General features: G+C 34.3%; 1 protein-coding gene across 3 annotated transcripts in view; it reads left to right on the top strand.

Annotated features, from left to right (window-relative positions):
- Nucleotides 1–12,207, top strand: part of atp10d (ATPase phospholipid transporting 10D) — a 60,759-nt gene extending 48,552 nt beyond the window's left edge. For all 3 annotated transcript variants that reach the window (XM_088915695.1, XM_088915703.1, XM_088915699.1), the window contains 9 exons: nucleotides 49–233; nucleotides 2,035–2,296; nucleotides 3,956–4,032; nucleotides 4,266–4,391; nucleotides 6,389–6,589; nucleotides 7,508–7,588; nucleotides 8,227–8,331; nucleotides 8,762–8,949; nucleotides 9,857–12,207. In XM_088915695.1, the coding sequence (XP_088771821.1) occupies nucleotides 49–233; nucleotides 2,035–2,296; nucleotides 3,956–4,032; nucleotides 4,266–4,391; nucleotides 6,389–6,589; nucleotides 7,508–7,588; nucleotides 8,227–8,331; nucleotides 8,762–8,949; nucleotides 9,857–10,076 (1,445 nt within the window). In that variant the 3' untranslated portion in view covers nucleotides 10,077–12,207. The remainder of the gene's footprint in view (nucleotides 1–48; nucleotides 234–2,034; nucleotides 2,297–3,955; nucleotides 4,033–4,265; nucleotides 4,392–6,388; nucleotides 6,590–7,507; nucleotides 7,589–8,226; nucleotides 8,332–8,761; nucleotides 8,950–9,856) is intronic.
- Nucleotides 12,208–14,813: the final 2,606 nt, after the last annotated feature.

Below are 14,813 nucleotides of genomic sequence, written 5' to 3'. Positions count from 1 at the left end.
AAGCTATAGCTATGTAACTGTTTAACCTGTATTTTTCTCTCTGCCAAGGGGCCACCGGTATTGTGGACCGACTTCAAGAGGATGTTCCAGAAACAATTGAAGCTTTGCAGAAAGCAGGCATGAAAATTTGGGTCTTAACAGGAGACAAACAAGAGACTGCAGTCAACATTGCTTGTTCTTGTAAACTGCTGAGCCCTACTGATCAAGTTTTAACTGCAAATTGCAATAGCAAGGTTAGTATATTTCTTCAAGGTTCAGTACCATTTCCTTTTTTCATGTTGTAACAGATACAGGGAAAACCACCTTTTAGCAGAGGTTTAGTGGCTAGATATACAGTATTCTGTCACTTTTAAAAATGTCATGGTTACAATTTGACATTACTACATTGAGAGGATACTTAAAACAGATATTTATTTTGTAATCCATTTGTTAATCTCAGGAATGATAAGAAGTTTGTTAACAGATGAATAAACAATCCTTGACAGTTTCATGCTTACCATGTAATATAAATAGTATGCTTCTCCAGGCAGATATGTCACATATGTGCATGGCAGTGAACATTTTTATTTAGATTCATTTTGTCTCAACTTTTAAATATGCCTCTGTATAGAGATATGTGGGCTGGCCAATGAAATTACAGTAAGGGCTTGGAATACAGTAGAAAAGCAAAAGGGAGATACAAAACCAGTTAAAAAAAAAGCCTTTCTGAATAAGAAGGTTTTGAGTCTTGATTTGATAGTTCTCAGGGAAGGTAACTCTCTGATATCCTTAGGGATAGAATTGCAAAGCTTTGGGCCACAGCAAGAGAAGGCCATGTCACCCACAGTATGTAGATGGCCTTAGGGCACAAACAGAAGACCAGAATTAGACGAGCAAAGGTTCTGTGGTGGAAAGTAGTCAAATAGGTACCGAGGTGCCAAGCCATGGAAAAGTCATGTAGAGTCTTATAGGTGAAAATAATTATTTCAAAGTCGACACAAAACCTCATAGGAAGCCAGTGTAAGGGCTCCAGGAGAGGAGTAATGTGATCACTTGCACAAGACCTGGTTAAGATTCTGGCTGCCAAATTCTGGAAGTACTTAAGTTTGTTCAGTGTGGACTTAGATACGCGAGCACACAGATTGTTACAGTTATCAATTTGAGAGAAGATGAAAGTGTTGACCAGCTTTTCAGCAACTGTTAGCAACAACATAGAACATAGTCTGGCAATATTTCTGATGTGATAGAATGATGTTTTTGCAATAGGATGTACATGTGGGTCAAATGTCAAACCTAGATCAAATATCACCCCCACGTTCTTCAAGTTAGATTGAAATTCAAGTACAGTGCTATCCACAAATAGGTTTACAGTCGATTTGAGGTACCGAGAAGCATGACTTCATTCATTTCACAATTTAAATGAATGAAATTTTGAGTCTGCCATGTTTTTATGTCAGAGATGCAATAAGACAGTGCAGAGACTTTAGTGTCAGGTTTAGTATGGATGTAGATTTGATTATCATCAGTGTAGAAATTATATTTTGGACCATGTGATCTTAATAGCTGACCAAGTGGGAACATGTAAATGCTGAATATTAGATAAGATAAGATTTTATTGTCACCTGATGGAAATTTTTTATTGAGACCCAGAACTCTACATTTAAATAGAATGCAAACAAAAAAAAGAAAATAAAATCATTGCACATTAGGGGGCTCAGTATCGAGCTCTGAGGAACACCAGACCGAACGGGTCCAATTACCCGTTAAAATCGTACAGATACATTATTTCACTTACTACACATTGGTGTATTATTGTTATTTATGCAGACTTTTCCAAATATCAGTTTAGTTTTAGAGTATCATTTGTCCTTTTGAAGCACTGTTTGAAATAACTGTTTCCATTGCATTATAGAATTCTTTGATATATACACAGGACAAATCATTTCCAACTGATGGAAAAAAAAGAACAGTTTAAGGGCTTCTTCCAATGAGTTAACCTATATCTAATCTGTTCCTAAAATACAGCTCACAGATTTTTTTCATTTCTTCTGCCAGGAGGCATGTGAGGCCTTGTTTCATCGACTACTTGAAACAGTCCGGGAGAGTGAGCCAGGGGAAAAAGCAGTAGGCACCACCTTCACACTAGTCATTGATGGCAGAACCCTGGATTTTGCTCTGCATAAAAGTCTGGAAGAGTCATTCCTGGAAATCACCAAGCACTGCCGAGCTGTCATCTGTTGTAGATCTACACCACTGCAAAAAAGCCAAGTGGTGAAACTTGTACGGGACAAACTGAAAGTAATGGTGTTGGCTATAGGTAGGTTCTGTTCCCTTAGGTATAGGGTACGCATCTAGGAAAATCCTGACAAGGTTTGGACTAGCCAGTAGAACACACATTATCAAGCCGACCAGTTACATTTATTTCAAATTAGACTTTTTTCTAAGTTTTTAATGACTTGAGAGCAAGAACTAGAAATTCTACTAAGGTTTGCATTTTCCACTTATTTTAAACTTATAACTAAAGATGTCTAAAACCATCATATACTTCCATTTTAAATTAAGGTTTATTCAAAGTAGAAAGTTGTGACTGATCCAGTAACTCATTTGAAGTTCAGGTTCAAGTGTGGGTTATGTCTGTAGTCAAAAATATTGCTAAGCGCTTATGCAGAACTGACTTAATATCACCAATGTTGGGTGATGTTTAGAGTATTTCTGTGCTTTCCATGCAACTGTGACTGCTGTGGGCCTTTCAAATTTCACCTCTTAATTTTAATCTAAGGGCATTTCAGGACTCAATAGGTGTGAAAAATAATAGGTGGGTTTGACTAGTGCACATGTTCACAATCAATATCCCATGGATGTTTCACATTCAATACTTTGTTGCCATAACAACCAATTGCATGGAGTTTGGTTTGGTGAGCTTATACAATTAAAATGAGGACATGCAATACAAATATACAACATAAGGCCAATAATAGACAGCATCCACCCAACAGATTCACATACAGTACCATCCTAAATACACACCAGTAAATAAATAACAGTGAGACCTGATAGAATAAGAATTCGCTGTGCACAAACATATGCTTTCCTGTGGTTCTGTAAGCAGAAACATTATCTTATGTCATGCTCCTGAATAATAAAGAGCACTAGGAGGGACCCCATTTGCTGTCTAGGTGCAGTCCACTCCATGGTGTTTTGTGCATTGAAATTGCAGTAGAATTCGTCTTGCTTGTCATTGGTGATTAGTTTATTTTCTAGCTGATATTATATTCAGCTTCGTTCCTCTTTATTGCAGGTTGGAGTTTATATCTGCTAGTTTTGAAGTCTTTGAAAGCCTTGTTTTTCTTTTTCCACAGGGTTAGAAACAGGGCTTCTTTGTGTTGTATAGTGTTTGATTTGCAAGGAATGCATACGCTCTCACAAAAGTGAATAGATGATGCCATTGTGTCAGTGAGTTCATTAAGATCACAACAGGCCTCTTTAAACATGCTTAAAAGTTAACATACACTACATTGTCAAAATTAAGTGACAGTATTTTATGTATTCATCAATCAGATTTATTATTTATAAATTTTCATTTACACCTAGCCTCTACCTAAAGGTACCTATAAAGTACTTAAAAGTCAAAGACTGGGGACCCAAGATCATATTAGCATCTTTTTATTTATGAGATTGCTTTTGCTTTGTGTTGTTTTCAGCCTAATGCTGGTTTAAATGTGTTCATAAGCACATAAGAATGCATCAGCACAAGTGCTTTTCCTCTTTCTTACTCTAGATGAACGGATTGTTTGTGGCTCAGGAGCCTATGCTGAGTGTATTCATTTGAGCTTGACAATGTGGTGTTATGAAGTTTTTTTGGAGCATACAATTATTATCCAGTGGCATAATAGATTGAGAACTGCAGTTTGCTATTATTAGTTTTAATATTTCTTTGCAGTGGATTTCCAATTTAAGATTTGTCCATTCTTTGTAGGTGATGGTGCTAATGATGTCAGTATGATCCAGGTTGCAGATGTAGGAATTGGAATTTCAGGACAGGAAGGCATGCAGGTATTCACCTGAAGTGATTATTTTATCTTGTCTCTTGTTTGCATTATTTCATTAAACATTTGATTTTTCTGGAAGACCAGGTTTTCATATATTAATAGTATATACTATTCATTTTTAAATGTATTAATTTTTGCAAGATAATATGAGACCATGAATTATTCCTGTCACTCCTTCCTAAAGCTAGCTCATCTCAACCTTATCATAAGAGTAACGTCATATTTTATTTCTTGCAGGCTGTGATGTCCAGTGACTTTGCAATTTCAAGGTTCAAACATTTAAACAAGTTATTGCTTGTCCATGGACACTGGTGTTATATAAGATTAGCAAACATGATTCTTTATTTCTTCTATAAAAATGTTGTAAGTATCAACTTATGAACTGAACTTTTAGCCAAGTAAAGTTTCTAGTTGAAATGTTGACCTATCTACTATTTAGCTCTAGGTAGAATTTATTTCAGCTACAGTGCACTCAAAAAGTATTGGGACAGCAAATTCAGAACTGTTATTTTTGTTTTACAGTCAAACAATTTAAATTTAAGACCAGAATATTACTATCAACAATACAAACAATATAATATTTCCTTTGGATATTTCCATGAATACTAGAGATCTATAACACTAGTTCACAGAATTTGATCTAGAAGAATTCATGCTTTGTATTTAACATATTGATTTCAAGTGACCATATTCATACCCTTGATGAAATGGGAACAAAAAGCATCATATAGAATAAAGAGTTAATAATTGCATAATGTGTCTCACTTAAAACAAATCTAATAGATTTATACTGTAATCATGGTACTTTTGTAAATTGTTTTTATCATAAATTGTTAAATTCCAGGAACATGTTTATTAACTTAAAATATTACTTTAAATACATTTCAACAAAATTAAATCTACAAACATTTTGCTCTTTGGAAGAGCAGTGGAAGTCTCTAGAATTATATTGAGGTCTCAGAAGGTTTCCTTTTTCTCTGGAGTATAAAAGGAGGTAATACATGGAAAACATTCAGTAGTTGCATGCATAATCCAGGATAAAGTCAGAGAGCTTTTTGTAGACTTCTGACAAATGGTCATTGAACTCCACAACTTGTGAGATGGCTAAAAAAGAATTGACACAATCATTTTCTACTGTAGTGTCCATTTTAAGAAATTTAAGGCCACTGGTATAGTGGCCACCCCACTAGGCATAGGATACAAATGTATTTTGCCAGCACGGGCTACTAAACCAGAGGTTTAGGGATGCAACTATTAAGCCAAAAGTAATAGCTGGAGATCTAATATATGCTGACAACATTGAAATCGGTGATAACTCAAGTTGGTAGATCATTAATGAAGGTAAAAGGCATGAAGGAGAATTCAGCCTACAGCGGGATGTTCATAATTCCCCCTCACAGTACAAGCACAGGAGGTGTCTAGTCAGTGTAATGCTCGCCAGCAAAGGTTTTATAAAATACTAACTATAGGGGTGTTAATGCGGCACTTGTATTTTTTAGACTTTTACTCTGTGCACTGCTTTTAAGATTACATTTTTGAAATTTTTGAAACACAAAACATGATCCATTCTTGAAATGGATATTGTTATTTCATTTTTTATCATTTGATCAAGAGCATGAATACTTTTGGAGGACTCTAAGTATTGGGGCTGTTCTGATGTCTATTTAGCATGTAAAATGCATTTAGAGTTTATATCTTGAGACTGACACAGGTAGTCTAAGATTTTCTGCTTTTTTCATCTAAAGAACTCCTTGGTTGCATTGGTTGTAAGTTTTAATCCATTGTCATGCCACATGATGAAGTTCCAGAGGAGGCCATACATGCTCATACCATGGCATTACCTCCACCATGCTTCACAGATTAGGAGTGTTCTTCAGAGAAACTCGGTTTCTCTCTCTACACTTGAATGTTTCTATCAGTTTTGGAAAAGTATTGGTATCTTCTGTGCAAAAAAAAAGTAGCTCATTTGTGTAGTAGGTTCTAAATTAACAAAGTACCTGACATCAAACACTTGACCAAGAGACATCCTCCCAGTTATCCCATTTTTTTTTAACATAAAGGGGTTCAATGCTGTCAATTTTTTTGATTGGCACAAAAATTAAATTGGCCCATATAACTGAATATAGTTTTTATTTAAAAATACTTAGTACTCTGTTCATGAGAAATTAGTTATAAGAGCTCAATATAACAAAAATTGGCCCTGGCCAATAGACTGGCGTCCCATCCAGAATGTATCACGCCTTGCACATTCAAATGCATACAGTTAATAGTATGTGTGACCCTGAAAGTAAGATTTTGTAGGACATGATGATAATTTTGCAATGCTGAATTTAATACTGAATGCTTTGCTGTTTTCCTAGGCTTATGTGAGCCTCCTGTTCTGGTACCAGTTCTACTGTGGATTTTCAGGCAGTACAATGACAGACTATTGGATACTCATTTTCTTTAACCTGCTTTTCACTTCGGCTCCCCCGCTTATTTATGGCATCTTGGACAAAGATGTCTCTGAAGAGATCCTTAGAGACATACCTGAACTTTACAAAAGTGGCCAAAACTCAGAGGTAATCAAACATATGAATGGAAAGTGTTCTCTAAGATCTTCACAGAGTCCTATAGAATACCTTAGTAGAGTAGTAGAGTAGTTTATTGCCAGATGTACACAAACATTGGAATTCTTAATCGCGCTGATCTCTCGGGACACAGTACAGCAGCCAACACCACACAATGTTGACAGTACGTTACAAACAATAATAACAACAGGAACAATAAATATGTTGTGGACAGTGAATATGTAGTAATAAGAAAAGAACATGGTAGACCATGCAAAACATGCATAGTACAGATGTGTATTGAATCTGAGGCCCTGCAGTTAGCTGTTGAGGATGCATACTGCAGTGGGATAGAAGCTGTTCTTGAGTATAGTAGTCTGTGCTTTAATAGTGTGGTACCACTTGCTGGAGAACAGGGAGGTGAACAGTTTATGGCCAGGATGAATGGTGAAGTGGTCTTTATTGTGAAAGCAGATATAGTGAATCTCAGCGATTCACATATTATAATCCTCTATGCTGTTGCCACAACCCTTTGTACTACAAATTGTAGTGCATGTCCATCATGTATTGGCTTATTGCTATACCACATACTTTTTGAATTTTCAGTTGTAGGACTATTTTCAGTTTCCTTTTTATTAAAACCTTAAGATGCAAAATAGACTTTGGTTAATCCTTATTTTTTGGCGATCTTATCTCTTGTTTCCTTGAGAAAGCCATATAGTATACATGCTGAACAAGTACAAGCAGCAAATCCAGATTTATGGTGTCAGTCTGTAAAACATTTTTTTTAATAAACAGTCATAAAGATTATTCTAACGTTAGTAAGGGATATAATGGTTTTAAATCAAATTATCATTAGTTATAAGACCTTGTTGCAAGATGGTTTTAGACACTGTAGATGTCTGACTCTTTTTTGTACCCTCCTTACAGGCCTACCTACCCTCCACTTTCTGGTTTACCATGTTGGATGCACTTTATCAAAGCCTTGTTTGTTTTTTCATTCCATATTTGGTGAGTACACAGCTTAATTTGTTACCTGTTTCTGAAGAAAATTAACAGAAACTGTTTGTTGCTTTTTAGAACTTGTTACTTTTAAAGCTCCTCTTTCCTGTAAACTAGAGCTTTTTTTTAAATGAAGAAACTTTTGGCCATCATAATAGTTTTGACAGAATGTGCATTTTGGCCATTTATAACCTAATGATTTTCTTTTTCAGCACAATTGCTTTTTTGATAGGTATGTTATTTAGTACACAGACTAGGTCATACACAGTTTCAACAGATCTCCGTACAGTAATCATGGATCATGAAGGCTTGTTAACACAGAATCCAACACCCAGATTATCTAGATGGCATGCCATGACAGATGTTATTTTAGGTACATTTCTGAAGTTCTTTCTTCAGAAGTCTCTGATTATTGATCATTGGAAACTAAATTTGCTTTGCCCACAAAACGTATTTCCATAGAATTGCATAACTGTAAATGCGAAGGGCTAATTGCATCCTGAAAGCTTTGCATCCAGAATGCATTAGTTCTTGCTTGGGTGCCTGCCCAACATATTGAAAATATTGAAGAATTATTTTAAGTTTTGTTTTAGACGGTTTATAGGATTAACAGTATTTTGCTATTTAAAGCTAAAATTGCTTTGCAGGCATATGCTGATTCTGATATAAGTGTCTTCTCCTTTGGAGTACCAATAAACACAGCTGCCCTCCTAATTATTCTCCTGCACCTTGTCATAGAGAGCACAACTTTGGTAAGTGTCAAAGTAACATTTAAAGCAATATTTGGATTACTGTATTGGCACATCTGTCTCAGCTAGCCACACAGCATAGAGATCACCGATTTGGATCTGAACTGTTTTATTTTTAACATTTTGTGTGAGACTAATGTACATACTGCTACTGATTCAAAGGTCTTTCTTTCCTCCAAAACCGAAAGAAATCCTGGTATTGATCCCTGTGTCATCTAGTACATCCTCAGATACAAACAAACATCCTACTTAAAAAGCTAAGAATGTCTCCACCCATGCTTATTATAGTTTTTTACATAATATCGATTTCCGTCAGAGGCCTTTGTTGATGGGTCTCTTATATGGGAGGCATGTTTTTGGCCTGTTTATATTTTGCAAAATGTAGCTAAAATATTGTCTCTGTTTTAAATGCTCTGACCTTTTTCTCTTTCAGACATGGATACACATAATTGTGTTTGTTGGGAGTGCACTGTTTTACTTTGTGTTTGCACTGAGCTTTAGTGCCACTTGTGTGACCTGCAACTCTCCAGCAAACCCACTGGGGATCATGGAACAGCACATCTCAGATCCCATCTTCTACTGTGTCTGTGTCCTGACCACTGTCATGGCACTCCTTCCAAGGTAACTGAAGACACCAGCTACTTCCTTCATAAGGGTCTTCCTGCCTAAGTACAATTATGATCTCTATCACTATACTTTGGTGCTTTCTGATTAGAATACTAAATTGATGGAATTAGACTATCCTATCTAAACTGTTACCCTGCTTGATAGATGAATTGGTGCTGTGTCTCTGCTACCCTTATTTGGGGATCTTATTGTTTTAGACACTTTTCTCTGCTGATCAACTCAAAGAAAAAAAAAGTATGTAAACACTTTTTTTTAAATAAAGTTAATTTAATCCTCAGTTTTGGATGAAGGATTTGTTTTAGATTTTCTATTTGTAACATTAGTTTAGTTTGCAAGATTATCCACAAATATATTTGTTTCATAGTTTAAGGGAATTAAAAGAAACTGCTAAAAGGTTTTTCACAATCATAAATAAGTTATACTGTATATATTTCTATTATAATATTGAAATTTATGACAATTATAAGTCCTAAATATTATTATCCATTTGTTCATTATTTCATATAACATCAATCTATATATTTTTTCATCAAAATATCTGTCACTAAATGCTATTAGCTTTCAAAATTTTACTGGAAAGCTCTCAAGTAATTTATTTTAATTATATGTTGGTTTAGGAGTACTTCTCATTTCAATTTGATAAATATTTTCATTTTTAGGAACTGGCAGAAATAATTTAGGATATTTTTTAAGCTTTATTTTAAGAAGCTGTTTATTTTCTTAGTTCATGAAGACTTGGCACAAGAGTGAAGATCATCCTGTATTGTCATTAATCATTGAAAATCATTAATGTTTTCTTCCATAAAAACTGAAATTTACAAATGTTCCTCCACAGAAAAATGAGTGGTAGGACATTCAGAGTAGTTGCTTCACTATATTTCTTTTTTCCCTTTTTTCACAGGATTCTATATCGAAGTATTCAAAACAGTGTTTTCCCACCAGACATTATAAAAGCTGCAAAATTTGACAAGCTTAGCCCAGAGAAACGTAGGCAAAGAATTGAGAAATGGAATGAAATGCAAAAAGTGAATGACCTGCTCCTTCCAGGAAACATCAGGAACACTAAATTGACTGAAGGTGGAGTGTCCATAAGAGAATGCAGTATGCATAAAGAATCTTAGTTAACGTGACTGTCTTGCTGAACCAAACCACTGTACAGTATATTGTAAATGTATGAGGACCTTATAACTCACTTGGAAAACACGAATGCTATACGCACCAAAGAATAAGCAGGGCTGTGGAAGTGACTATATGACATTCTTTTTTGCGCACTGAATGGGAACTGAAGTAAGATTTAGAGCTTTAGATTTCCATTGATATGCAAGACCGCTGCCCCATAAAAACAAACACACCAAATTCAATCTCTAATTTTTCAACAATATGTGTTTGCCTTTGGTATAAATAACTAATAAATAGCTATATGAACAACTGGACTACATTTTACAGGATATACTGTACGTGACCTGATTTACAAATGCTATTGTCTTTGTGTCTTCTCCATTTTTGGATGTTGAATCATGTGCCTGTCTTAAAGTCAGAGTTGTCAAATCCTGTTCCTGAAGAGTTCAATGTCTCTGAGTGTTTTTAGGTCTTTTTAAATAATTTGTGCTTTAGAAAACATTAAATTGGTACAATTAAGTCAATAATATGTTGATATAACTTCATAATACCTGTGTTGGACTGAAAACTTGAAGACACTCTGACCACCCAGGACCAGAATTGTATTGTAATTCCCGTTAAATGTCAACCTGCTCATTCCAGTCTGTTTTGTATGCTTTACATAAAGCTGAACTGAATGACCAGTTTTCGTGAAGAGCTTACAGTCTTTATGTTGTGCTGTTCTTATTCTGCACAAATGCTAGTAATCTAAGACTATACTGCCTTGTAATCAAGGATTGTGTTTACAAGCAAACAAATTAACTGCAGGATTACAACAAAAAAATATTTTAGTTTATATTTGTGTTTTTTACACATTTGAGTTGAGTCAAAAAAGAACAAAACCACAAAATAGTCAATGGACTTTTGACTTTGTCCTTTTGAAAAGGATTAAGAATATGGTATACTGTAGCTACAGCTGACAATTTCAAAACAAACTTTTTACAGTTCAATAAATATGAATGACTGTAATCTTTAAGACCTTGGTCTTTGCTGTTTTAACGAATGATATTCATAATTTGCACTCACCAAAAATTGTTTTAAGTGCCAAAAGTAATCTTAAACCATGTCACTGTACTTTATCATGGCCAGTCATTGTGAATGTATAGAAATTGAAGTGTATGTATTTGCAAAATATTGAAAAAAATCATCCAACTGAATTTAATGCATTTGCCTGACAACATACTGTACCTATGATCTTTAATTTTGTTAGTTAACAAAACCTCTATACATGTAGATTATTTTACCAAGTTTTAATCTGTATTTCTTTTTCCTTTTGACTAAAACTGTTTATGTGTTTTTAAGTGCATCTTGAATTACCAGGAAAGTCATTTCACTTTTGAGACACAATTACAGTACTTTCTGTATTATAAAACTGACTTGTTTATATTTTAAAGAGAAGAGGTGATAGGAGTTTTACACTATGACACAGAAATTAAAATTAAACTGCAATAATCATGAGTGCATCTGATTTAGCTTGTCAGTTATTTTTATTTGATCATTTTAGCATTATTTTTCCTCGGCAGAAATCATTCAACAGGCAACTGACATTAAATATTTGTATTCATAGAGGAAAGTTAAGTTGCAGTAATTCTTGTTTTTTTTTTCTGTAAGACATTCATGAACCTCTAACTACAGCTTAAAAACGGTACATGGCTCAAAATTTAAAAATCAGGCAGGAGCCCAAATGTAGCACGGAGAGTAAATATGAGAAGTTCATGAATGACCCCAAATAATAAAAAAAAAACATTGGATGGAATAAATTTACAGTAGCTTATTTCAGAAAATTGAGGCCGTGACAGTGTTTCATTTATTGTAAGTATTTTATTCACAACTCTCATCTAGTGTGGGTCACACGTAAGGTGTGTCATACTAATGATGGTCTCACTGAATGTAATTATGCTGTTACATGTTGCACTAGGTCTCTTTGCTTACAGCCATTTCCTTTCGACTGTGGTGTTGGAGTGTTGCAATGGCTGATAGATAGACCCTGAATACCCCATATACTGTATGTGCAACATTGACATATTGTACTGAGCTGTGGCTTTGTTTCATATCGATTTAAGACCAGTACAGTAAATGTGTTCCTTTTGTGTATTCATCATGTTTTGTACATTTTTTTTTAAATTCACCAGAACACAAAATTGTACTGTGTGTGTTGTTTTGTTTAGTGATTTCATACCCATTCACACACATTGTCTTCACATTTCACTCTCTTTAATAATAGAGTTATCATACTATTGCTAATAAGGCTATTATTAATAAGGAGAGATGTGTGCATTTCTAAAAAAACAAAGTATCATGTTGTTACATGATGTCTTGAAATGTGTTTTATAGTATAGAAAATTATGGAAAGGAAAAATGGGTATATAGTGCAAATACATATTAATAATAGCTTTGTTTGAAATTAAATTTGACCTAATACTATATCATACTGACATGTTATAATGGCTTTGGTTAGCTGGCAGCCCAAATCACATATATAAGTGTAAGCAATGGTACAATTGTAGAGTTTTAAATACAGTACATGGTGACTGTTGTAGCACTAGGAAGGGAAATCATGTAATAAGTGTATAAGTCTAGATTTTAAATAATGAAGGCTACTTTTGCAACATTACAGCCCAACCTACTTTTTACCCAGTACTTTAATAAGAGAGAAGGTCACTTTATTGGCCATATACAATTTCTTGTATTAGGAATTTGTCTTTCCACATATCCCAATGTGCTTTCCATGAGACACACAGACAGGGAGAGAAGCTTGGGGTTAGCCATTTATATAGCACCCCTGGAGCAGTAGGGGTTAAGGGCCTTGATCAGGGGCCCAATGGAGTAGGATTCCTCTGCCGGCCACGGGATATGAACCGGCAACCTTCCAGCCACAGAGCCACCACACCTCCTTTATCTGAGGAGGTTGTTGTAACTCGTACCATTACAGTAGTGGTGGTAAATGAGAAAAGCTCAAACTCCAAAATTGATTCCTCATCTTAAATTCTGTATGTGACGGGTAACAATCCAGTAAAGATCTAGAGAATAACCATGCTGTAGGTACACGTGGTTAAATGGGTCCTTAAATGAGGCCAAGCAACCTATTTTAGTATATTTGTATTTGTATTTTAGTATATATGTATATTAAACTGTGAACACTTTAATTTATTTGCAGGACTGTATGATGTACAATTCAAATATAGATCTACAGTAACATCATGAATTTTAAAATGACTTTTTCTAAACATTTTTTGTCACTGTAAACTTCATATGTTCTTAGAGCGACCTAAATGTGTTTTTAGATGATACCAGGCAAGCTATAGATAGATTTTATTTCTGCAACTAGTATAAAAGACTGTATATGATGTTTTATACCATTTTATTTAAGTGTAGAGCTATACTGGTGTAAATACTTTGGAATGTATGTATTGGATGGAAAACTTTAGTAAAAGATATTGATGCCAAAAGATCGCTTTTAGCAAGTGTTAATTGTGTGGAGTGTTTAAATGACTACAGTAATTATGTTTAAAATAATTCTGAAATCCTGAAATGCTGTTCAGATTTTTAGTTTTACTTCTTGGTTGGTTTTGTTCAGTTACCTGGGCGAAATACTGTATCATATATAGTATCAGGTATTAATTGCTAGCTAAACTAAAACAAACTAGCCTTGTGTGATAAATAGTACAAATATTTCAAGGTTTGGAATAGATACATTATAATCTTTTAATACATTTCTATTGGTTTGGACACCAGTCATGTCCATTTCTGCATGCTCCTTCTTTTGTTCTTCTTACCAAACCCTTTGCTTCTTTTTCTGTTTCCACAGTGGAATTAGCTTCTAAATATTCCTTTGATTGATAATGGTTTCATTTTTATCAGACTTATTAGTAACAAAAAGTTTATTCAATGAGCCAATTAGAACTTAGTACTAAAATTATGAACCAAAATAAGTCCCAAGGTCAAACTCTCAGTATTCTGAATCTGCATTAGAAACCAGAAAACACTACTAAGTTTATGAACCAGAATAAGTCCAAGGTCCAACTCTCAGTATTCCGAAACAGTATTAGAAACCAGAAAACATTGGAATCTTAAGGACAAGATGAAGTTAATTTCTTAAAATAATCAGATACATCTACAAAATTTGCATCATTTTTTACAATTACATGTGTGAGGTCAAGGAAATCTTTCTAAATCTTCAATTTCAAAGCTTTAATGCAAAACTCCTAATTTTGAAAAAATGTATACTGACTGAAGACTTTTAAGGAACTGTTGTAATACTGAAAGTGTGTTAATTGCAACATGTCTTCCTTACAGAGTTACAAAACAGAGTAAAGTCCTCTTTTCCTTTTAATGGGCTAAGAATACATGCAAAATCAACAATTATTTAATGTTTTCTCTTTTTTAAGAGTACAAAATTATGACTGAAAGATTGTTAAGAAGTAACTGCTGATTTAGTCATCGAAAAGTGACGCCTTAAGAACATAAGAAAAGTTAATGAATGAAATGAGGACATTCTGCACATCCGGTCTATGTTGTTTCTTGTAGCAAATTGAATAGAAAAATAGCATGCACCTTGGTTTTAAAAAATGTTTGGACAGAAATAATAGATATTTGAAGAATCACTTAACACAGGCTGTTTGTAACAAATATGCATATATCCACATTCATTCATTAAATTATTATGTCAAAGTAATATATTTACACTACCTTTGTTTTTT

Source organism: Atractosteus spatula, chromosome 1 (genome assembly GCF_055471065.1).
Source record: "Atractosteus spatula isolate fAtrSpa1 chromosome 1, fAtrSpa1.hap1, whole genome shotgun sequence".
NCBI lineage: Eukaryota > Metazoa > Chordata > Actinopteri > Semionotiformes > Lepisosteidae > Atractosteus > Atractosteus spatula.
Note: the sequence above shows the minus strand (reverse complement) of the source record. Positions and strands in the feature narration are given on the sequence as shown.